Below are 24502 nucleotides of genomic sequence, written 5' to 3' on the forward strand. Positions count from 1 at the left end.
TTCAGATTTATTTAATGATAACATTTCTTTTCCACCAAGTGGCTTTTTTAGGTAATGAAAATTTTAATATTTCTTCTCTACTGAAAGCATGAATTACCCAACTTTTCCCAAAAGAGCAAGCTTATAATGAAAGATATATTTTAAGCAGTATCTAAATCAAGACACAGAAATCCATATCAATAAATTCTCCATTAATTTTACTCTATCAAAATTTTGGTATAGATTTAAGAACGATAAAAAATTGCATTCCTCATAGTAATTGTAGATACTTTTTGGTAATAAATTTCCCACTTTGATTGTTATGTTTTCTTTTATATCATTTTGGTAGCAAAACTTAATTTAAAAAGAGAAAAAAAAAAAACCTAAGGATTTTCTATGTCTCTCTTCCAGAAACCTAAAACCCAAGTAAAATGAATGAGCCCCCAGCGTTCATGTTAGAGTCTGGAAGTGAAGTGGCCCACCATCTCCTGTGTTCTCCGAAGGTAGCTCTGCTTTGGGAAGATACTCTGGATGGTTGGGTCTAGCTGCAGGAAGTCGGTAGCTGGGCTGACCTGAGGGGAATCTTTGAGTTACAGCCTGAACAGCTTGCTTCCTATTAGGCTGCCAGAGACATAAGCAAGACAATTCCCTCTCCTGCTTCTACAGTCAGGAGTGGCAGGCCCTCCATGCTGGTTCTACCATGGTGGATTGTTATCTCCTAAACCACTGGCTAGGGTAATTGTTTCTTCTCCTAAGTTCTTTCTTGTCAAGTATGTGGTGAAGGGATGAGAAAAGAAGCAAATAAAGTAAGGTGGGTTTTATTATATTATCAGAACTAAAAGGGATTATTAGAAGAGGTAAAGGTCTATTGCTTTTAAGGTTTGACCCCAGAATCAAAGTTATGAGGTTTCATGTGCCAGTAATTCATCCTCAACGCACCTACTATACACTATTCTGCCAAAGTGAATTTATTTCTCTTATATTTTTGGTTGTGAGCCTAGGCTCTAATAGTTGAACCACCTATCCAGCCTGAGAATTTGTTTCCCAAAGGACCTCAATATAAGAAATTGAGGTAATATATAATTTACCTGATATAGCAGTCTAGGTAAATAAATGATCTTACATATTTTTGAGTCAAGACTAGGAAGTCCAGTGGGCAGCCAAGAGATTTAAAACAGAAAAAAATAGCGTGGATTTGGAGAAGAAAAATAGAGTTGGATTCGATGTGAGAAAAACATCCAAAGAAATATGCTGGTTTAGTGCTAAATATTCTGCCTGATTCTTGCCTTATCACATCTTTTGACACAAGGATGGGAAAAAATCCTCCATATAAGCAATGAAAAAAGAGTTTCATCTTCTCTGTCACCAGAAGGAGAAAACTGGGCTGGAACCAATGAGCCATGAGCCAGCATCAGGCAAAAACGAAATGTTTCCTTTTGGTTTATTTATTTTTCTTCTTTCCTCTCTCTCTGATGTAATCAATATAACCCAATTATGTAATCAATATGACCCAATTATATCATCAGTATAACCCAGATTATAATCAATTAAACCCAATAATGAAAATGGTATTTTACATAGTGTCAGGCTTTGAAATACACTGCACATTCCTTTAAAATAAAAGCCAGTTGAAGATTTTTAAATTATATTATGACATGTAAATGGTCAAAGATGCAATGAAATAGAGTTTAAATAATAATATTCTATTGGAACTACACCATGTGGCAAATTTCATTCTCACATGGATTTTGACAGCTGAGTTATTCTTGGAGAGGAAAGGTCTGCCGCTGCATGTGTTTGAAATCGACAAAGCATCCTCTTACCTATAGTGTGTAACCACAGGGGAAAAACATTCCTATTGGACAAATATTAATAGACATCTTCTCAAAATAGCAGGAGGCACATTCTCCATATCAGGTCAATATGGATTGACAAAAAGTGTCACTGCTCTGAGAAGCAATATATCTTTCTAAAACTGGGGGAAAGAGAAATCTGGTATCCTAATTAGACTATTTAAGCCCCAAAAGTACTAGCAATTACATTCTGCTACAGTATGACATGTCTGCAAAGATCATAATACAATTGCCTATGCCACCTTTGAAGGGGGATGAATGATATGGAGATTAAGGTCCCTTGTGACATCAGCCTAAAAGGTAACAACAATTTCAGCTCTTGCAGTGTTATTCAATGAGCCAACGTGCATTTAACCTTTCAGCAATTTACCAAAAGCTCTTATTAAATGACTTCTACTTGGCTTTGGTATGCACTTAAGGGTCAAACACTTCACAAATGTTATCACTTCTCAATTTTACTGCCCACTATGCAAAAATCATTATTTGCCCCTAAACATTGGTTCATTTAGACCTTGAAGGGCGTCCTTGGAAAATGCATTTGCTGTTAAAGATGTTATTTGCCTTTGAAAATGTATTTGCTTTTCAAAAGTAGGTTGCGTTCAGATTTATCATGTCTTTCATGCCACATTGAAGACTAGAAATCAGCAAATACATTTGCTAACAGATCTAAGTAGGCAAAATGCCCTGCAAATAGAGGATGTGTTTTAGATATTTATTGAGTGAATGAATATTGTTGAAAAGCCCTTACTTAGACAAATACAAATTAGGATAGGGCAAAGCAGCTTAAAACAACCCATATGGATTGTAACTATCAGCTAGAGTATATTTAGAGTTCTAGCATCAGTGGCATACAGTAGAAGTGGTATTAAATTTAACTATTTCACAACAAAGACAGAATGTCACATTTAATCCACACGGAGAACTTAACACTGACTGTACTGAACAGAAAAAAAAAAAAAAACCAAAAACCTGACTTCCAACCCCGCCCCCTTTTTTTTTAAATGACAAAGCCATGACTGACATTTGGTGAACTGGCTTTCCTCACACTAACTTGTAAAGAATGCAGGAGTGCTCAGAGGGAAATATGTGTCTACATACTATGCATACACACATACATATATATAATAGAAGCATGGTCTAATCTGACTTCAAACACTTTTAAGGCAAATGAACATGCCTATGGAAAATATTTTCCCTCTATTATTGATCTATAGTTCTATAAATCTGACAATGCAGAACAAAATGAACCACGCAGTATTTTCTAAGTAGAAGCAATCCAATCACAAAGAAGAGTAAGATAACTGATTTCTTAATTTGTCAGTTTCCCCCTGGTCCTTAACTGGGTCATTGCCAACTCATTTTGTTTGTTAATTTTTGCAGGGCATTTTCTTCAGACTTTGAGCCTAATATTGAAAGGAGAAGAGTGGGACATCAATAACCCGTCAGCCACAGTTAAAAGATGCTAACCCTCCAGCTCTCGGAAACCACACATTCAAGAGATAGAATGAGATAATTCGCATCGATCAAGCTGGCAAGTTAGAAAGTCTAATAAGAGGAGGTATTGATAAAAGTAGGGGAACGCTGGGAAGCAGGGGTTCTCACTTCCTGCGGGTGTGAGAGGCAGCCAATATGGGAGAACAGGATGGGAGATACCTACTCAAGTTTTCATTTACTGACCAAAACCCCATGTTTGCTCTGCTACTCCCACATCCAAATCAGATCTCACTTAGCTTTATGTGTAATTTCAAGCTAGACTCTCGTTTTAAGAGGGGCCCTATTTATCATCTGTAGTCACATTAACTTGGTCGGCAGTGTCAATTTCCTGCCTTAGTACCTTTGACAATAAAAATAATCTTGTAGGAGATAAATATGCCAAACTGCACAAAGGATGGGAGTGCAGTTAAATTCACACAAGCAGATCTCACACATAGAATAGGCACCGCGAGTCTATGAAACATGGCTTACGTCTGACCAAAAGACACACACTAGATCAAGATTAGAGTTTCCTTGTAAGACTTGAGCAAGTCATACTGTTAAAGAAAGTAAGTGGCAAAGTTCCAAAATGACTCGCTGTTGAAAAAAAAATTGCCTTAATTGCATAAATCCATTAGGGAGGCTACGCACAGCCCCCGTGCGTTCCACTCTATGGTGTCTTATTTCACACTTTTTTTCAGGTTTACACAACAGTTAGGCAGTACCTGAATCACTTCCCATGGTGCCTGAATCCCTGCCCATGTTGCTGTTATGTCCAAGACTTTCATCGAAGCAGCTGACACTTCCTTCTGCCAAACTTGTGTCTGATTCTGCAAAGGAAAACATTTTAAAATATTTAAAAAATATTTCTGAGAATAAACGTATTTTAGCTGCACACCTCTACAGCACACAGCACATACAGTTCAATGCAAGTGGGGAAGGCACACCCAAGCAAGCCTGAAGAAAAGGTAAAGAGTGTCTCCCAGGCTCCACTGAAAACATCCCGCTGTGGATCAGCAGCTACCCAGGATGACTCAAATCCCTGTTACCTACCCACAGTCCTTAACACCCAACGGGATTGTAAAAGTGAATCCCTGCGCATCTGTGAGTTGAATTATGGATCTTACCTGTGCACATACATTCTGTCTCCTGAAAAAGAATCTCTAAGCTTAAAAGCCACTTTTAAACAAAAATTAGTGTATATATATATATATATATATATATATATATATATATTAAAAAAAACCACTGGGCTGTTTCATGTAAAAAATGACAGTGGAATGAACAAGGTATAAAATTTAATAAAGTATACAGAGCTGCTGACCAGTTATGGAATTACCCCTTCAGAGATAAATAAACATGAATTCAAAGAGCTGAAAAAGGATCTTCTCAAAGAGAACATGACTGACGTTTGGCATTACATTCGCTAGAGTCTGTGAGTCTGGAAATGTTTCTCTTTACTATAATTACAGGAAGCTGCCATCAACCAGAAGTATGAACGGCAAGTGTATGCCCTTCACTGGATCCCATTGCTGCTTCCCAGGTCAGGGTCATTCCTTTTTGACACCCTCCTTTCTTCTCCAGCTCATCTCCCAAGATGTATGCTGTCTCATTGTCAAGGATCAGAACTAACATTCAACTGAGAAACCTCAGGGCACAGGCGTTCTTGAAGCTGACTTGGAATCAGAAAGACCCGTGAAACTTGCTGCTCAGGTTGCTGTGATCCTAGGCCCCTCTTATGTAAGGTGGGTGTGGTATCAATTACCTTTTAAAATTTGATATCTACTGTGCAACACTAGACACAATATCCCTCTGGCAGGAGAGCTTCATTGAAATGAAAATCAAATGATACTCACCTACCTATGAAAAGGATATCACATTCTATCTTATAATGCTCTTGTCATTAGTTCTAGTGCGTAATATTTATACTTATAACTCGTTAGGCAATTATCATTTCATCTCCAAACACTCGTAAACTATATTAAGATATCTGTAAGTTATTTAAAACTAGTATCATTATAATTCCAGTTCTAGACATATAGGCCAAAACATATCAGTGCCACATTTTTTAGCACTGAAATAGAAATAGACAAAAGCACACTGTATCACTGTTATATTATTGGTCTATTATTGGCTTGAGAAGGAAAAGCTGTACGAGGTTACTCATTCTCAATCAGATCAATACAGCTTCATTACGAAGGCCACTCCCTTTGAGTGTATGGTCAATGAGTTTGACAAATGTTTCCTGTTCTGCGTGTAGCCACGACTGCAATGACGATATATCCATCATCCTACAAGTCCACTCAAGCTGCTTTGCTCTCAACACTTTCTTCCCATCCCTCAACACTTTCTTCCTGTCCCTTGCCTGTCTCTGGTCTGGTTCCTGACTCCATGGCTTTACCCTTTCCAGAATGCCATGGAAGTGGATTCATGCACCACACAGCCTTCCTTTAACGTAGACGTAAAGGAATATTTGAGAGTCATTCACACCTTGTGTGTGTCAGTAATTCCCTGCTTTTTGTTGTTGTGCCTTTGTCCCTGTGAAGTATGTTCTTGGAATATTAGGCCTCTCCCTACAATTTGATTTAGTCCATTGACATCGAACGATAACACGGAAATTCAGCCCATGCTAATCAAACACATGAGACATCATCGTTAAAGAATAGAAGCTGAAAAGGAAGTTATGCAAAGACTCTCAATGGACATACATACTGTTTAAGTATATTAGCACAACATAAATACACTAATGTGAAAATACTGTGCTTATCAGTTGTCACAGATTAGCTCCGGAACTCAGATTTGAGGAATCCCTCATGATTACACGGGAAAACCTGTATATCTCACAGAGAGATTTTAAATATGGCACTTTGCAATTCCCAGAGGTATGTCTTGTTAGAAGCTCAGAGGCGAGTGTGGGATAGAACTGTCAAGTCGAAGAGCGTTTTGGGCAGATGTACTGATGAAAAGAGAATATGATTTGTAAGGGAAAGGCAAGGTGTAAAATGAGATGGGAAAATGTCATTGCAAAGATAATTCCACGTCTAGACATATAGGCCAAGATTTCTGTGGCAAAAAGTAAATTTCGACATATTTTCCATTTGTTATTTTAAATGTAGAGTTGAGAGCTGGAGTATATTAAAGTGGCTGGAAAATGCCAATAAATACAATCTAGAAATTAGGTATTGTTTCTGATACATTTTTCCAGTGAGTGTAATAGATATGGAGATCCTATTTGACCTTTCCCTTCATTTTCCAATAATTATCAATCAAACTATAATCTTAAACTTATTCTCAGCATACATAAAGTCAAGAATTTTCCCCAGATTTGTTCTAGTATATGTGAGTTTGTGGTGGAAGCTTTAAATAGAGTGAAGAGATAATTTATTGATAATTATTAATTGATAATATTAATTAGTATTGCTACTAAATACAGAGCATGGTTGATTAAGTTCATTATTTGGTTATGCAGATTTCACAGTGAAAATCTTGCACAATGGCAAAACGCTGAGCTCAAAGCTTTCCCCAGATATAATGCAAATTATGATAGCATCTTCTGCAGTAGATACCCCCATTAGCATGTCAACTTTATAGATGAGAAACAGATACTCAAAGAGGTTCAATGATTCATCCATGTCACCCAGCATCTCAGGGTTTCTTACTCACAGCGAGCACGGCTCACCAATTGAGTGCAGAGGCTCTTTAAGCTTCTGCATCCTTTGTGCTAAAGGAAATGAAGCTCACGTTAAGAAATCAATTTTGCTGCAATGTCAAATTTTCCATAAAAAAACTTAAACCATCTTATCTTTCCAAGAAACAAGTTAAGAGAGATGTTTGAACTTTGCTAAGATATTCTGACTCACGGATGGACACCACCAACTTTCCACCCATTCCTCCACACTCACATTTGCACACACATCACCAAGGGACACTTCTGTCTTCAAAGCACAAACTCAGTTGCAGAAGCTCTGTTTGAGATAACTGTAACAGTAAGGAGGCCAGAGCACTCCATTGCTTTGTTCAAAGTATATACAAACACCCAGCTTCTCCTTCCTCAAAAAAAAAAATGCATTTGCCCAAGCAGCACATTTTTGTGCAATTTTATTTGTTCTTTCTTAGAAATAGAGTTATTAAAAAGAAAACAAATTTATCATTAAAGAAAATAGTATATCTCCAGCAACACTACATCTTCCTTCCCTGTAGTTTTTGTTTGAAATCAATTTAAAAAAATGTACATGCATGTGTGCCTATGCACACATGCACACATACACACACCTCCAGAAAAGCAATACCAAGAAATGATTGACCTATTATGTTACAACAACAGCAAATAATGTTTTAAGTTTATGCACCAAGATGGAATTGCTACACCTGATTTACTTAGGATTCTCTTATTTTTGTCTTTGAATTTTTCAAGGCAGGTCAATCTGGGAGGTTCTAATATCCACAGTCATGTATGTTGCATGTTTCCTTTTAAAGAAGACACACAAAATAGAGGCTGGAGTTAGGGCTTTGCTTTGAAGAGAATAGGTGTGTTGGAGACCATTGAAGTCTCCCAGATCTGAGTTCAGCCACTGCTCACAGGTCGCTCGCTTTTATTTAAAAATATATAGTCATATATAGTCGCTTCTATAGTTTTAAATTTTATTGTAATAATGATCCTGTTAAATCAGGGACCAGAGTTTTAAAGGGGAATAAATTCAAACTCTTGTAGAGTTGTATCGAATATTGGAATCATAGTGTTAAATGGGTTTTATTGACTTTTACATATGCCATTTTCTTCTAAGGGAATTATCAAAGCCAACTAAGAAATAAATTTGAAAATGGCAGTCATGTCTATTAGTATAGTTGTCTATATCTAATTAATTGGAAACACAGAAAGTTATACTTGTTGAATTATGAGATAGAATGGATTTTCAAAATAAGAAAAATAAAGAATAATAACGTAACAAGTAAGATAAAAACAATATCTTTGCTTACAATGACAGTAGATCTCTAAGAGGGGCTGTAAAACCATTTCGGGGGGGGGCAAAAACTCTTCATTTTGGAAACACGTTTTGAATATTTTGGTAATAGTAAAAAAATTACTGGAATCTAAGAAATTTCGTATTTTAACATGATATAGACCTCAAATACTTTTAAAACATTTTAAAATTGTTTAGAAACCAAAAAAAAAAAAAAATTACAATAAAATATTGAAAGCAAAAATAGGGAAGGGGGGTTGGCGAGTTTAGATTCATTTTCGTGCAACGTCTGCCCTCTGCTGGAATATACTAATATAGCAAGCAATGAACAATAGTGTGTTTTCTTCAAGGAGCTGGGCTTCCTTAGGTAAAAACCAACTTCTTTTCCCCCCAGGTAGACTTCCTCCTAGCCTAGAAACTTTTCATTCTACAGACTCTATCTTTTCGTTCTTGCAACAATCCACCATAGCTTTTCTGTGATGAAAAGTGGGTTTACATCCTTGGCGAAGAATAATAACTCCCTGTTCTACTCTCTCTGGAGCTGGTAGGGACAGGGTCTACACCTCACTGAATCTCATCTCCCAGTGTAGTTTGCTTTTCTCTTACTGTGACCTTGCCTTGAACTTGAGCATCATACCCATATTTCCTCCAGTTTCATAATCCTCTTGTCAAAGATTATCCCAAAAGCTTGAAGCACGTCCTCATGTTGGAACAGACCCAAGGCTGCTTGGACCCCTTAAGTGTGCTTTCTTTCATCCTGCTAATAATACATATTTCCTTTTCTTTAGAAATAACAATCTTTTCTTTGAGAGGAAATAGATTACTTTTATTTTCAGCTCTATGTATATGGATCTACACACACACGCTCACATTTTGGTCTGTCATAGTTCGCTCTGTGTGCCAGGGAACATGTGTTCCTGCAGAATGGAGAGAAGCCACCTCCACCCACCTTGCATATTCTATCCTGGATCCAAGCTTCTAGGAAATGAGTTCCCCAAAGAGAAAAAGAAAATCTCTCTCAGAGCCACAGGCCCACATGGCCATCCACGGAGCTTCTTTCTGCTCCTGTTTATAGATGTGTGTGTGTGTGTGTGTGTGTGTGTGTGTGTGTGTGTGTGTGTGTGTGTGCGTGCACACACACAGAAATATGTCAGCTAGAATTAAATGTGAATCATTTGTGATGATGTTGGCTTAGCTTGTATCATCTCTGCCTGTTAGTTATTCTTTGCGCTGGGGTCCAAACATAGAAAGAACTTATTAAAATACTGGGGTGTAAAAGCTACTATACCCACCAGAAGATCTTGTTCCTTAACTTAATGATGAAGGCACAATGTTTCGAAGTGTGGTCTGTCACAACTGTGGACCTTGATGACCACACTAGAAATCTTGACATTAACAGGACCATGGACTGGAAGATGTGAACTGGAAACATTTTAAATTCAGAGATGCCTGTTGGAAAGGCTGAAGGCGCTAAGCAACCCGAACCAGACAGAAGGGAAGTACAAGTGCAGATATCATTAAGGGTGCACAGGTAATGCTCAACAACAAGCTCTTGCATTTCTGTCCCCTGCCACCCAGTTTTATCACATTTATGACACACCACAAGCTTTCGTATAACTTCCCTTACTAATGACATCCACTCAGTCCGAAATGTTATCAGTCACCTCTGTTCACAAACCCACCATAAGGCAGCCCTCCCTGGCTCAGACAAATGTCTGTCCTTCGCTCCTAGCTAAACTTCTTTGGGGTAACCTTCCTTCCCACTCAAGTCTGCTTCTGAACCCTTTAACCCCTAGACTTGGGGCTTTTCTTTCCTTTCCATTGATTTTCCATGGTGTAATTACTGTTTCTCCTTGGGAGCATGTAATATCTGTTTTCTTACCAAGGTCGTATAATTTTAAGATATGAACACAATGGTTTGGTGTGATCTGACCAACTCACTTCCTTCTTGTTAAGAGTCTGGCTTTCAGTCCTTTGCAACTCAGGATAGAGAAGGTAAGATCTGATAAACAAATTAAAATCTGTTATGATTCTGCTAAAAATGTTGTTTGTAGTGATAAAATAAACCAGCCTAAATTAATTTCACTGTAGCATCACACCACTCAGTTTTCATATGGATAAAAATACCTATGGCATTGACGTTGAACTCTGGATGACTGGCTGATAGCCCTTTTATGACAGCTGTGCAGTTGTGAGTCACATAACACGCTTAGTTTGAAAAGAAACATAAAATCCTTTATAAGCATTAATCACAACACATTCATATTCCTTCCTTCCCCTCCCTCTCTCTTCAAATTACTCCCTACCCTTAAATGGCCCCAGTAGCACTGCAAATTCTCAGAAGTCAATGGTAATAACTAAATTTAAGGAAATATAAAAGATAGCTCACTCAATTTGAGCCAATTCTGAAACAGTAATATATTGCTACCGCAATGATCTTCCTTTAGCTTCAAATGTTGTGGCATTTATTTCTAGGTTTCTAAAATTCACTAGATTTTCTACAGGATAGTGATATGGAACGTTATTCTGATCCTTAAGTGCAAGGATAAATTTTGTGACACCTTCACAGAAATAAGTATAGACCAAGCCTAAGATTGGACTTTGGTCTATGAAAAGGAAAACAAAAACAAAAACAAAAAACCCAAAAACCAAAAAACAAAATAACAAAACAAAACAACAATAACAAAAAGTGCTGTGACAGATTGGACCAGGGAGAAAGAGGCTGTTTTATAAAGGTCAATTTTTAAAACCCCTCCTACAGAACATGATCTATGCAAAATATATCCACAATATATTCCAAAGCATAATGTCACCGGATAAACCTAAGGAGTTGAACATATGGGGGAATGAAAAAGAAGGTATTACAGTCTGAAAACAAGCAGGCTGGTGAGCTCATTAGCTGAGGTGGAATTTTAAAATCTTCACGTGAACGAATATATAAATCAAAATATACACATGCGTGCTGGGTCATGGGCCCTATGTATTCACACATGGCTAGTTACATTATCATTTTCTACTCTTGAACAGAGAAATCCTTTCTCTTTATAAATGTCAAAGCGCCCTCTGCTGATCATTCTGAGGTACTTGCATTTCTAGAGTCCAAACAAGGTGCTCTAATGGCTCCAGAGGAGAAGCTTCCGGTTTTGTTGTGGTTATGCAGTGTTACATAAAAGAGTTTCTTCCAAACTCAATAGCATTTCCCTTGTTTGAAATCTCATTTACTACACTTTTATTTTACCACAGCACTTTATTTCCTAAAATGTAATAATAAAATCTCCACATGAAAAAGTAACTACTCACTTGTTTTAACAAAGCAATAACAGATATTTAGAAATGACTCTTTAACTTTTCTGGAAATGTACAGAATTAAAATAATCCATGGAATAGGTTAAGTCTCTTCGGAGTCTTCCGTGTGAATATGGTCTAAGAAAACATCAAAATTCTGTGATATTTTCTAAAATCGCCAGTGACTTCAGAAGGCAGAAGAGGCCTGACAGTCACATTAACAGCTCTAAAATGAGCAGTTGCTGTTTAGAAGTCACTGTGTCAGTTTGGGAAAGGCAATGCTTTAAAGAAAACTTTGCTTTATTTTAATTAATAACTTCATTTTAAGGGGAGGATAGCATCTCTCATAAACATTTTTCTTTATTCATGAGAATTTCATACATGTCTTCAATAATATCATCAATATCATCATCATTAGCCCCCATTTTCCTCCTCCTGCTTCCCCTAAGCCCTCCACATGTCCCTCAATGTCTCTCCTACCCTAGTTCATGTGTGTGTAATCCCAGTCAGTGCTGATGTGCAAGCAGTCAATTCTGAATGATGAATGAGCGGAGAAGAGATGCCAACGCCCCACGTGTGCTGAGAGGGTGAAATGGCCATCTAGAACCTTCCACAGGAGAATTCTAGTCTGTCACCCTTAGAAGGAGGGATAAATGTCATTAAATATCAATATCGGCTCAGTGTGAGCCACTGTGGTGACTGGCGAGGTGTGAAGGAGTTAGAAGGCTGTAAAAGTGACTCCGAAAGGATCTTCCTGGAAAAGCTACTTACATCTAATGGGCTTAAATGCAACAATCTACCATAAACTAAAAGACATGCAAACGGGTTCAGCAAGATAATAAGAAGTATCCTGACATAAGTTACAAACTTCTCTTTCCTTTTATTACTGCATATTTAAAAAAAAATCCAAGTTTACAAAATGCATGCAGCTTAGGAAACAAGATTTGTTGTTGCTGCTGCTGCTGTTGTTGTTACTTTTAGCAACTACTAGGGGTATTAGCCCATCTTGCTAGAACACAAAATAAACACACAATATCTTTATCAATAAGCTGTGCATGTCATGCAAATAGGTACCAGAACCTTTGGCATGCTTCCGCAAATATTTTCACTGTTTACACTAAGAACGACTGGACAGGCAAAATCCTCTATTAAATTTAGCAATAAGCATTGTGAGCCAAGTAACTCCATGGGTGGGATACAGAGATGAGTGGCAGAGCACTTGCCCAGCAGGAGAGAGGCCATAAATCCAGTCATCAGCATTTATCAGCAGCTGCACCTAAAGCAAACGTCTGGTGGAAAGGCATCATGTCTTCACAAACAAGCAACCCTCCATCATCGGCTTGGAAAGGCTCAGGATGGGACTAACGTATTCACAGATGCAGGCACCGGAAGGCCCTGGAGGTCAGAGGGCTCCTGTGATCCTGACGGACTTCTAGAAGCCTGTCCAGCTTACTATATGAGCTCACTCTCTAACAGGTACTTGCATATTTTGCACTAAGCTTAGCCCTAAGGTGAATTGTATGGCCAACCTCACAGAGTGGGAAGCTGCCCAGGGGCTGAGGCCTGTTCTGTGTTTCTCACTGTGTGTACAGGATTAACCAGGAGCTCATAGTTCATACAAATCAGGAGAAAAAATACAAATATGTTAATATGAAAGGTGACAGGTACTCAAAAACAGTCCAAGGAGGAGGGATTAAAAAATAATAGTACTAATCAGAAAAATTCAAAGCTGTATTCAAATTATCAAAATATTGTATTTTTGTAGCGAACTGTACAGAGAATGGAAATGATGTCACACACTCATACCGCAAAGGTTGGGAGAAGAGGGTACTCGACACACAAATCAGTGTAAATTCCTACAGTGAGAGTTGACACTAAGTATCAAATGTGTTAAAACTGTATAAATCGTTTGACCCAGAAACTCCAATTATATATGTTTCTAATGAGTTAAGCTTGACATAAGTGCAGAGGGCTCTAAAGGCATTGTTCACGATGCCGTAATTTGGAAATGCACTCCATGTCAACACTTGTTTAATTGCATCCAAATGATGTTACTATTATTCAGTCAGTAATGAACCCCCGAGCAACACCTAAAATGAGCACAGGAGAAATTGCAGTTCCACACACAGGTATGCAGAAGGAGGGGCATCCCAAATGTCACCTGTACTGGATACTGTGGGGACATGGGTGGCTTCACAGTGTTCCTATGCATTCCAATTCTTCTAAAATGCAGCCTCATCGCTTCAGGGATAGGAGAGCTGGCTCAAGCAAGTTTAGACTAGAGACAAACTAGAATATTTTTAGACATAGCTATTTTTTACAAGTCAGATTGTGTATTTACACAATTTGACAAATTTGCAAGAATAGAACATACCTAAAATTCTTTGCTTATTGTTCATCTGACTGGATTACACTCTGCTCTTTGTAAAATAAAGTTAAAATATATTCTTTCCTCTCCAACTGTAACCCCCTACACATGCCCTCTGCAATTCATGGCCTCTTATTCTTTAATTGTTGTTACACCACACACACACACACACACACACACACACACACACACACACACACACACAGAGGAATAAAGATTTAAATACAGCTCAAGAGTCTGCATAGTGTTGTTTGTATTTTTGGTTTTAGGGCTGATCCCTTGGTATTAGATAACCAAGTGGGGCTTCACCCATGAGGAGGGAGTAGTAATTCTACCCCTCTGCAGGCATTAATTGTCTGTAGTCCTTCCTCACTGGCATATTGGAAAATAATTTGGCAATCATGAAAGATGAGCACTCACCTGGGTCAGTTACCACATAAAAAAGGCCACACATTATTAAAAAGTGAAATTAGAAGCAAATATGTTCCTATTCATCCCAGTGTATCCATTTAAACATATTTAAACCTAAGAGTAGCAGTTTTAATTCAATCTTCTCTAAAATATTATTTGAATAACAACTCTCAGTAACACCAGGGTCCAAATTCGCCTTGAGTTCCATAGGTTCTGCTGTCATAGGGTTTTTGGAGGAAACAGTTATGATTCACAGAGCATCTTCCCATGCCGGGTACCTGTGGTCACAGACGAATCTGTACAAGAAGCCTCTGGTGACACGTCCTCTGCGTTCCTGGCCTCTGTCTCCAGACTTGACTCATGGACAGCAGGCAGAAGACACTCATTAGCTGCAGGCCCATCTCTGTGAGACGAGTCAGCCAAGTCTGTGAATGAGTAAGTATCATATGTAAATGACAGGGTAACACAGGTTTCCACAGAATGTGTACAGGTGCCACTGGTGTTCTTAAAAGGTAGCAGGGTCTGTTTCCCATACACTGTACATATACTTTCTAACTTTGACATTTCCGAAGACTTTTGTTATTTCAGGGTAACACAAAAGAGACGTATTTTTACTTTTAACGTGACTACGGCTGAGTATCTGTGTAACAATCACATTTTCCATGGAAGGAAAGGCTAGTCAAATACTAACTGAATCACCCGAGGAAGTGAGATGACTTCCTGTCTGACCATCCTCTTGGGAAAGTCACTCACTGACCTGAGGACTCTGAGCTCTATCTAAGGCTGAATTAATGGAGATGCAAATTGGGTGGCTTTCTTTAGCCTTTCCTTGCCATTTTGTTGCTGCCTCCATGCTCATGAGACGTGCATCTGTTTTAATGTCAGACTGAATCCATGTGTTCTGGATTCCTGGGATTTCTTATTTTAATTGAGTGAAATCTTCTGTTTTCTCCGTTCTTCCATTTTACCTTTCCTGCTCTTTGGCCTCCAGCACGCAGAAGTATTTAAGCCACAGCCTAATGGTCATGTCGGCTGCATGGGGGAGCCTATGAATACAGGCCAACACAAGCCTGTAAGCCTACCTCATACACTATGAGATTCGGGGTGGGGGGACTTATGTTCTCTTTGGAGCGCTAGGTCAGGGTCCCCTCACTCTGTTTTGTTGATGATAGTGTGGTGCTGCAATGTTAAAAAGCAGAGACCAAGAAAATCATGTTTCTTGTCCTTGTGAAACTCCAATCTGTCAGAGGAGTTTGAAGCCATAAATACAATTCTTTAAAAGAAAGAAAGAGACGGGCAGTGGTGGTGCACACCTTTAATCCCAGCATTTGGGAGGCAGAGGCAGGCAGATTTCTTGGTTTGAGGCCAGCCTGGTCTTCAGAGTGAGTTCCAGGAGGGCCAGGGCTACACAGAGAAACCCTGTCTCGAAAAACAAACAAACAAACAAACAAAAATGAAAGAAAAAGAATATGTATATATTATAACATATTATATATACACATATAATTGTAATTATATATATTAAGAATTGTATTTAAATATATTAAGAATTGTACATATATGCATATAAGAGCTTTATATATATATATTTATGAATTATATATTCTCTCTATAGATAGATAGATAGATAGATAGATAGATAGATAGATAGATAGATAGTTTTTTTTCCAGATTATCCCACCCAGAAAAGCAAGGGCAAAACCCATCCAGCCTGGCATGAAGAATTTCCTAAAGAAAATGATTATGGTTTCTGACAAAGCTAAATTGACAATGTTTATAAGTAGCTACTAGCTATTATAGTACTCCCGTGCCCCTTTAAGACACTAGTCACTCTACAGTGTCAGATCCCGCAGCCCAAAGAAATCAGGCCACTCCACCAACACCTAACTCATGGCCCTACCCTGTACAATACCTGGCTGCTGATCCTTCTTGCCACATGGCCTATAGCAGACTACACCTCACAATGTCGACCTTCCTGCCATCCCCCAACCGCTGTAAAAGTCAGTGGATTTCCTGAAGGCTCTCTTCCCTCCCTCCTCCCTGTCTCAGCCTCCTGTTGAAGAGGCTCTACCTGTATTCTGACCTTAACCTGCTCTTCTAAACGAAACCACTCTATGGTTTATAGGCAAGTGCATCTTCCCTCTCAAGCCTGCTATGCTGTTTCTCACTAACCGCCCCTGACCTCCAGGCCCAGTCTTTCTACTCCTAAGCCTCCTTCCTGATCAGCAACCATGTGTCAGTTCCTTTGAGGAGTCCACACAGTGAGGGATCTCTTCTTTTCTTTATTTAACAGTTACTAAGTTTTAAAATGATGACAGTCCTGTACTGGAGAGACTTAGAGCACTTGCTACTCTTCCAGAGGACACAGCTTTGATTCCCAGCACCTGCACCGTAGCTCAGAATTGTCTGTAACTCTAGGTTCTGCTGTTTTGCTGACCTCCTGGAGCACTCAGGCCTACAAATGGTGCCCAGACATACACGTGGGCAAAACATACAGGTAAAATTAAGTAAACAATAAATAACTAATAAATAAAATAGTCCATTCCCTATTTTTAAATAAATGAAATAGTCTAATAAATAAAATTAGTCCATTTATAGCTACCACAAATCCATGTACATATATTGAAGAATTTACTTCTCAGAATGACCTAGCCGGTAAGGGGCATTATTGTGCCCATTTCACAGACAAGTAAGGTGAAACCCAAGGAGGTCTAGTAGCTGAACAAAGGTCACAGGTCCAGGGAAAGAGACGGAAGCACATAAGCATTTGGATTTCAAGCCCGGGGTCTTCTACAATGGCAACATACCATAGCCCAGGTGCTTAGCATACCCCTCTTTCTCACCGTGTCCTCATTGAGAAGCAGAAAGGAAGATGCTCATTTTTGCTCCTCATCTTAAAAGCCCACAATCGCGGCATAAGCTAAAATTTCTCCAGATCTTCTGTGTTTTGATGAATGATTCTTTATTTTCTTTTCCATTTTACCATAACTGAGCAGGGAGAAACACAATCACTCCTCTGCCGTCCTCTAAATCGGCCCAAGGAGGTTGCTACTCCCTGGTCAAGAGAGTGGACAAGGAACTTGACAGGAAAGTGTGAAGACCTGAGTTCAAATCCCAAGAACCCCCTGGAGGCAGGAAAGGGTAGGGCGTGTCTGTTATGTTCCTAGCAAGATGGGAGGCAGAGGCAGGAGATTGCAGGGAGTCTGTGGGGCAGCCAGCCTGATGTATGCAGAGAGAATAACAAAGACAGCCTATCCCAGACCAGGTATAAGACGACAGACACCCCACGTGGTCCTGTAACCTCTTCATGTTCCCTGTGTCACAGAGAACCCTGTACCTGCAGAGCGATATAAGTGAGCATGCTTCCCCCGCCCCACATACACAGAGAGAGGGGGAGGGGAGGGAGAGCAGGAGACAGACTGACTCACTAAACTCCTACCTAACTTTTTTCAATTTTTCAAAATTTTAATTAAAATATAATCACATTACTTTTCCCCTTTCCTCCTTCTAACCCTTCCTATATCTCCCGGTTCTAACCCCTCCCATGTCCCCCTCCCACTTCCTCTCAAACTAATGACCTCACTTTCTCTGATTTTTCTTGTTACACTTAAACACACACACATGTGCATAGATATAAAATACGACTTGATTGACGAGTCTACTTGGTTTTGATTGAGAGTGTATGATTTAAGAGCTGAATACTTTGTATTAGATAATAAATTTGGGGGTGTATTGCTGGGAGATACAAATTTTCCCTCTCTTAGCAACCATTAGTTGCTGATATATATATATATATATATATATATATTACACACACACACACACATTTTGGTCTGGGAGTGGGACCCCATGAGGCCTGTTCCTTCTGTTGGTATTATCGCTGTGTCTGGGTCTTGTTTAGGCAGCATATTGTTGAGTACCATGGCTGTGGCTTCCCTGTCCTTTCTATGAGACAATCTCACAGCAGACACTTCCTGATTCTCCAGCTCTTATAATCTTCACGGTCCCTCTTCATAGCCTTATGTACAAAAGTTGTGTTTCAGACTCATCCACTGTGGCCCTGCTCCCCTTGGGTAGCTGTAGTACTCTTTGAAATGCTCTCCAATGCAAAGAGAAGCTGCTATTATTATTTATTTATTCCTATTTATTTATTTTACATTCCAGTTGCTACCCCCATCCTGGTCTGCCCTCCCACAGTTCCTCATCTCATTCCTCCTCTCCCAGACGCCGCCCCCCCCACCCCCCACCCCCATCTCCAAGAGGATGTCCTTACCCACCCGACCCCACCTCCTACCCCTCCACTCCCTTCCCCCCCACCTCATCCCTTCAAAATGTTGATTCTAAAATCACCAATGTCTGACACTACAGTTTGAGGCCTCCCTGAAATCTCAATCGCATGACATACGAAACCGTCCTGATAACATTGGAAATACCTGTGTTGTCTTCTGGGCAGCCTCCACCTGTCAGCTCTTGGAATAGTGCATCATTTCCAGTTTGGCGCAGAACATCCAGGAAGGTAGAAAACCAGTTTTCCTTCTGCACAATCCTTCTCAGCAGCTCTCTTACCCCTGACTCATTCCCACTGTTTCCTGCAGCAGAAATCTATCATTTCAACAGAAGAGAAGGAAGAGAAACACCCTTTGAACATATTAAAAGTGAAAATATTCCAAAGGAAAACCAAAGGGTAAGACATGCATATGAACCAAGGCTTACATTCAAATGCTAAAGAATACTGCAGTGGTCCATGTAGCTATTCTAGAGTCTATCAGGAAAAAAAATCATCGACCCCAAACCTCTTCTATGTATGCAATATTTTTTAATGTAGAAAAAAATTGTAAAGTAGGCTGATGAGGTGTGTCAGTGGGTAAATGTACTTGCTGCTAAGTCACACATGCTGAGTTCTTTCAGCCCCTACATGGCAGAAGGGAAAAGCCAGTTTTCACAAACTGTCCCCTGACCTCTACATATGCATCACAGCACATTTCCTCCACAGTGTCCCATTTCAACCTAAAATTCAAAACAAAAACTTTACTGAAAAGGAAATACTAAAATAACTGACAGATTAATAAATGCTTTCCTTGAACTCCTACAACCAAAGCCCCAAGAAATATTTGGGGCTTGCTATTTTCTTTCAACCTCATTGATGATGTTTATAAATGAGGAACCAAACATTGCATGACCACTTCCTTGACTGTTACTACTCTGGGAATCAAGCAGTTAGTGATGTAGATTTACCTTCTTGCCTATTTAATATTTGCAATATTTACTATTGCAGTGACATTATTTCTCCAAATTTCTGTGCATTCAATATTGGAACTCAGTTCCCCTATCCTTTCTAGATATGTGGTCACCATTTTCTTTCTCTTCTACAGTAATCTAGCAAATCATTTTAAAATACACATCCCCTGCAGAGTCATTATCAATGCACAAACTCCCAGTTCCAAACAGAGTAATAAACATTTGGAGAAAATGCTAACTTAGGCTGTGCTACAAAGGTCCCAACGCTCAAAAGTATCAGACACTGAACTTGGATCCTAGCTAGGCAACTGAGTTTCTGGTATGAATGCCAACTTCTTGATTCTAGCTAAAAATTTCCTCCAGTTCTAAGTACACTTTCTGGCAAGAAGTGGTTAAAACGACTATCCCACCTGATGCATTTTATCCATTTCAGGCCATCTCCCCTAAGAGCATTTTTTTAAAAAAGAAGTTTCTTTCTTTTTGTTTTTGTTTTTTTGTTTTTGTTTTGTTTTTGGTTTTGGTTTTTGAGACAGGGTTTCTCTGTATAGCCCTGGCTGTCCTGGAACTCACTTTGTAGACCAGGCTGGCCTCGAACTCAGAAATTCGCCTGCCTCTGCCTCCCAAGTGCTGGGATTAAAGGCGTGTGCCACCATGCCCAGAGTAAGAAGTTTTTTTCTTAATCCTTGTATTTACTCTAACTTCAGTAATCTCACAATGGAAAAAAAAATCTCCATCTCTTCTGGAATTTGCAAGATTTTTATTGATTTCTGGTAATCTAAAACACAATTGCTATACACATAACGGAAGACTGATGACAGATTCTTATTTCAACTCAATATTCCCATTTCTTTATCATTATACCTTTTCATCAGCTTTAACTCTGACAGAAATAACCAGGATTTTTCAAAGGATGGTGACTAAAGCCTTACAATTAGTATTCTTATTAAATTCTAAGAGTATTCTATTACCCAAATTTCCTTCAATCATTATTCTATCATTTTTATGTCTCATAGCATAATCTGAGATTTCATACTTTCTGTTCCTAGGCATATGTGGGTCACGATGCCATACTGCCTCTCAAGGATTTTTATTATTTGGATGCCAAACTACATATACTATCTGTTCGTTTTTGTTTTTGTTTGTTTCCAATAACTTCATCAATGCTCTCAGTTTTTAATGTCTTCCTGTTTTGGTGCTGGAAAGCACAGCATCTGAAATTGTGTTCTCACTGCCAGTGACCATATTTCTTTGCTTCTCGGCCTCCCTAGTAACAAAGGTGGGGCCATGCACAAGTGACAACATTAGATGCGTCTCCATCACAGCAGCTGCCATCATGGCCGTGAACAGCATCGCGGAGGCTTGTAATCATACTGTTCTCTTAAAATATTGCAGTGATATGCAGATCCCAGCAGATAAGCACACTAACTCCAATTCCCAGGAGGTTAATAAATATCTATTTACAATTGTAGCAGGACAATGATTCCCTCCCTAACTGGGAGTTTTCCTTGTGAACTTAAAACAAAATGTTCATAGATACCATATAAACTAATTTATGGAATAAAAAAAAAAAAACATGGGTGAATTTGTGGGTAGGACAGTTCACTTCTTGAATATTCTAAATTTGATATTCTTTTCCTCTTCAACAGAGATCAGTGGGAAAAGCAACACTATTTAAATAAAGTACTGGATTTCCAAGACAATTGTATAGTTTAGAACAAAAGTTTTCTCTTAAATCCACCAGAGTTCAACTTAGACAACAGAAAAGTAGGAAGCAAAATTTATTTCCTAAGCAAAGAATTTGTTCCTATTTTACCAAGTGCATTGTCAATATTGTCAAAATCTTATTCATACCTTTTAAATTTTTGGCCCCAATGACCCCTGTCCTTCCTAATTTGCCTAATAACACAATATGTGAAGGAAAAACTTACTTGGACATTCAATTTCATAACAGAAGGGCTAGATTCAGTGTCTATCTGGGATCTCAAGGTACCTTAGTTCTCTATGTAAATGAAGGGTATATGACCTCCAAGACTACAGGTGCTCAGTGATGTCCTCCAGGGCTAGAACAGGTATCTCTCTCTCCATAGCTGTTCATGTGGATCTTACTGTACTACTGAAGTGTTAGCACCTTTGTCTCAGAGATTCCTGCGATTCCCTGTTGATGGATACGCTCAAGTTATATCCCGGAAATATTGAGCAATAAAGGAAATTCTGTTACTGTGAGAGATAATTCTAGTTTGATTACCTGTAAAATGACCCTTGTAACGTTTGAGTCTAGCTTGTAGACTCACTAATGCTGCAGACAGTCTTAAAGTAGGAAGACTGAACGCTGTTCAACACTATAACAAAAACTTTAGGCACACAGTGTCTGTGTTTTTCTCTTGTCTTCTCACACAAGCATGGTGAAGATGTCACTCAAATCATTCCTTCTGAAAGAATGAATAAATAAGTCAAATATGTTCTTAGGGTTCTTTTCCTTAAACCCTCCAGGGGTCAGCTAGTGCTGGCAGATATGGGTAAAAAGCACAAAATAAAATATCTAATCAAATTGAAAACGTCTACAAGATAGCTTCTCGGCCTTTGGCAAAGGCTAACTCAGGTCTATAATAATAATAGTAACAGTAATAATAATAATAATAATAATAATAATAATAATAATAATGCATTTTTAGAAGCCCTGATTAATTAATTAAGTGATGTTTAACCTTTAATGTCTGTTTGAAGATAGTAAATTTCAAATTTTGGAATTTAATGCCCACCAGCCATCTCTTTTCCAGCATTGACAAAGCAATTCAGCTCATCATGTCTTCAACTCAATTTCCTTTCTTTCTTTCTTCTTTTTTTTCTGATAAATTCAAACACCAATCAAATGATGAAAAGACTAGCATTGCCTGGGTCCTAGGCACTCACAAAGTGACAGTCAGCTTCTCTTTCAAATCAATTTAATCCAAGGACATTAAGAAGTAGGCTTGTATGTGGGAGATTTCCCAAGTCCCTGAAACTCTACCCCTAAATTACAAAGCAACGTGTGTGATAATTAAAGTCCATATAATCTTCATATCGAAAGAACATTATTTATGAAACTTCTCTTTAACATTTCATAATTTGTGTTGATGTGAGCTTAGAAATTATTGTGTTATTCATTTTTCCAGGGAAACTTAGGATCATGGAACCAAATATCACATACAGCAAAATTCAAAGGGGGACCTCCATTCTTCTTCTTATTCTTCTTCTTATTGCTATTATTTATATTGTCCTTACTATTCTAAATTCTTATAGTTGTGCCATGCCAGTTTGCTGTTGTGTGATGAGTCCTGTATCAAAAGAGATTCTTCCAAACGTAACACCACCACTCCACTGTGCTTCGTGATTACACACAGAGCTGCTCACTTAAAACACTGCATGAGGAAACAATGACAGACTCCTGCAGCCTCACCACTGCCCCCTGGCTTCAAATCAGTAGCTCTTCCTTCTCTCAGGGATTCCTTAGAAATGTGAAGCTGGGAGAAAGTTCGGTTGTTTTTTGCTTAACTGCTGCCAGTACACAAAAGCCCTCTCCCCATCCATCTTCTCCGTGTCATTACTGTTAGCTGCCTCCGAGCTTGCCAGAATCAAGAACTTGGATAAAATGTAGCTGGCAGAAATTCAACCCAGGCAAGACAAAAGTGATGCAGATAGGCAGACGTATTTAGAGTAAACACGGCGAAGTGCTGATTCTCTGGCACTCGGGACATCGTACCAGCAAACATAAACAGCTTTGTGGTGTGACTGGACTCTGTTGCTTCTGGACTTCCTAACAGCTACTGTGGCTGGAAATGCCATCTTCCTTCTCCAGCTGGCTTGGAGGCTGCATACTTTCTTCCAAATTACGACTCTGCCACAGTGATGTACACATTTGTTATATCCAGCTGGACCACTATAATGCGCTCTAGCCGGTTCTCAATACAAGGAATGATATAAACGCGGCTGACAGCAGTGCAAAGTAATTTACTTGTTGGAGAAACTGGACATCCAAACGCGATGCAGGACTTGTCTCTGAACAGGCCTAGGTGCTGCTAAGTCTATGAAGTACTGCAGATATTGATAACTAAAGGCCAAGTCACCTCATATTATAACCGATCAGTCTGATGCCAAGAGTCTACACTGAAGATACAGCCAATGAATCAAACAGAAGAAACTGTCAAAATTGTAGCAAACTATAATGAAGCTTTTGACTTACATTAACGAGTTATTAGTCCACAAAAAGACTTTAAATTGTATTTAATTTTATTTTACTTATGTGTCTATGTGTTGGGGGGCAGTCGAGGATGTGCACGTGGCTGCAGTGTGGGTGAAAGACATAGGTATTGAAATCTCTATTGATCTCATGAATTCATAGCCAGTTGTGTGACACCTAACAGGGTCACTGGGAACTGATTTCCCATCCCCTTCAAGAACAGCACTTGCTATTGAGGACAGAGACATCTCTCCAGCCCCCAAACAAGACTTTCAACTCTGAACACTGGGTAAGCTAGATGCAGAGAGTTCAGTGTTTACACAGAACATGGTAAAGTTTCAGTCTTTACAAACTACCAGCATTGTGTTAAGTTCCCAGGTAAAGTGACCCATACAAATGATACTCCAAAAGGGTCACCTGCTCCTTCAATAGTGTGAAAGACTGAGAGTGGTGGCATTTCTCAGTGGCCTATGTCTGAACTTGAATTCTAGACAATAAGAAAACTCTGATCAGAAAGAGAGAAACAAGATCTAATTCCTCCTCTGACCAAGACTTATTTACTAAGCTCTACAACTCTAAGACACGGAAGGGGGACATTGGAAACCTGGTAATAAATATGTTAGCCTTATAGGCCATATTACCCACACCCAACCGTGAAAAGGCAACTATAAAAAAGTATATAATAAGCAATAAGGACGAGAGTTCCAATAAAACTTTA

At 38.9% G+C, this 24502-nt stretch overlaps 1 protein-coding gene across 1 annotated transcript in view; it reads right to left on the bottom strand.

Moving 5' to 3' along the window:
• The window catches only part of Ifih1 (interferon induced with helicase C domain 1), a 48281-nt gene that overhangs the window by 22475 nt on the left and 1304 nt on the right, over positions 1–24502 (bottom strand). Inside the window, exons 2-4 of the mRNA XM_021155759.1 lie at positions 18764–18932; positions 14609–14755; positions 4031–4135 (exon numbers count right to left, since the gene is read on the bottom strand). Of these exons, the coding sequence (XP_021011418.1) occupies positions 4031–4135; positions 14609–14755; positions 18764–18932 (421 nt within the window). The remainder of the gene's footprint in view (positions 1–4030; positions 4136–14608; positions 14756–18763; positions 18933–24502) is intronic.

The sequence above is a fragment of the Mus caroli genome, chromosome 2, assembly GCF_900094665.2.
Source record: "Mus caroli chromosome 2, CAROLI_EIJ_v1.1, whole genome shotgun sequence".
In the NCBI taxonomy this organism is placed as follows: domain Eukaryota; kingdom Metazoa; phylum Chordata; class Mammalia; order Rodentia; family Muridae; genus Mus; species Mus caroli.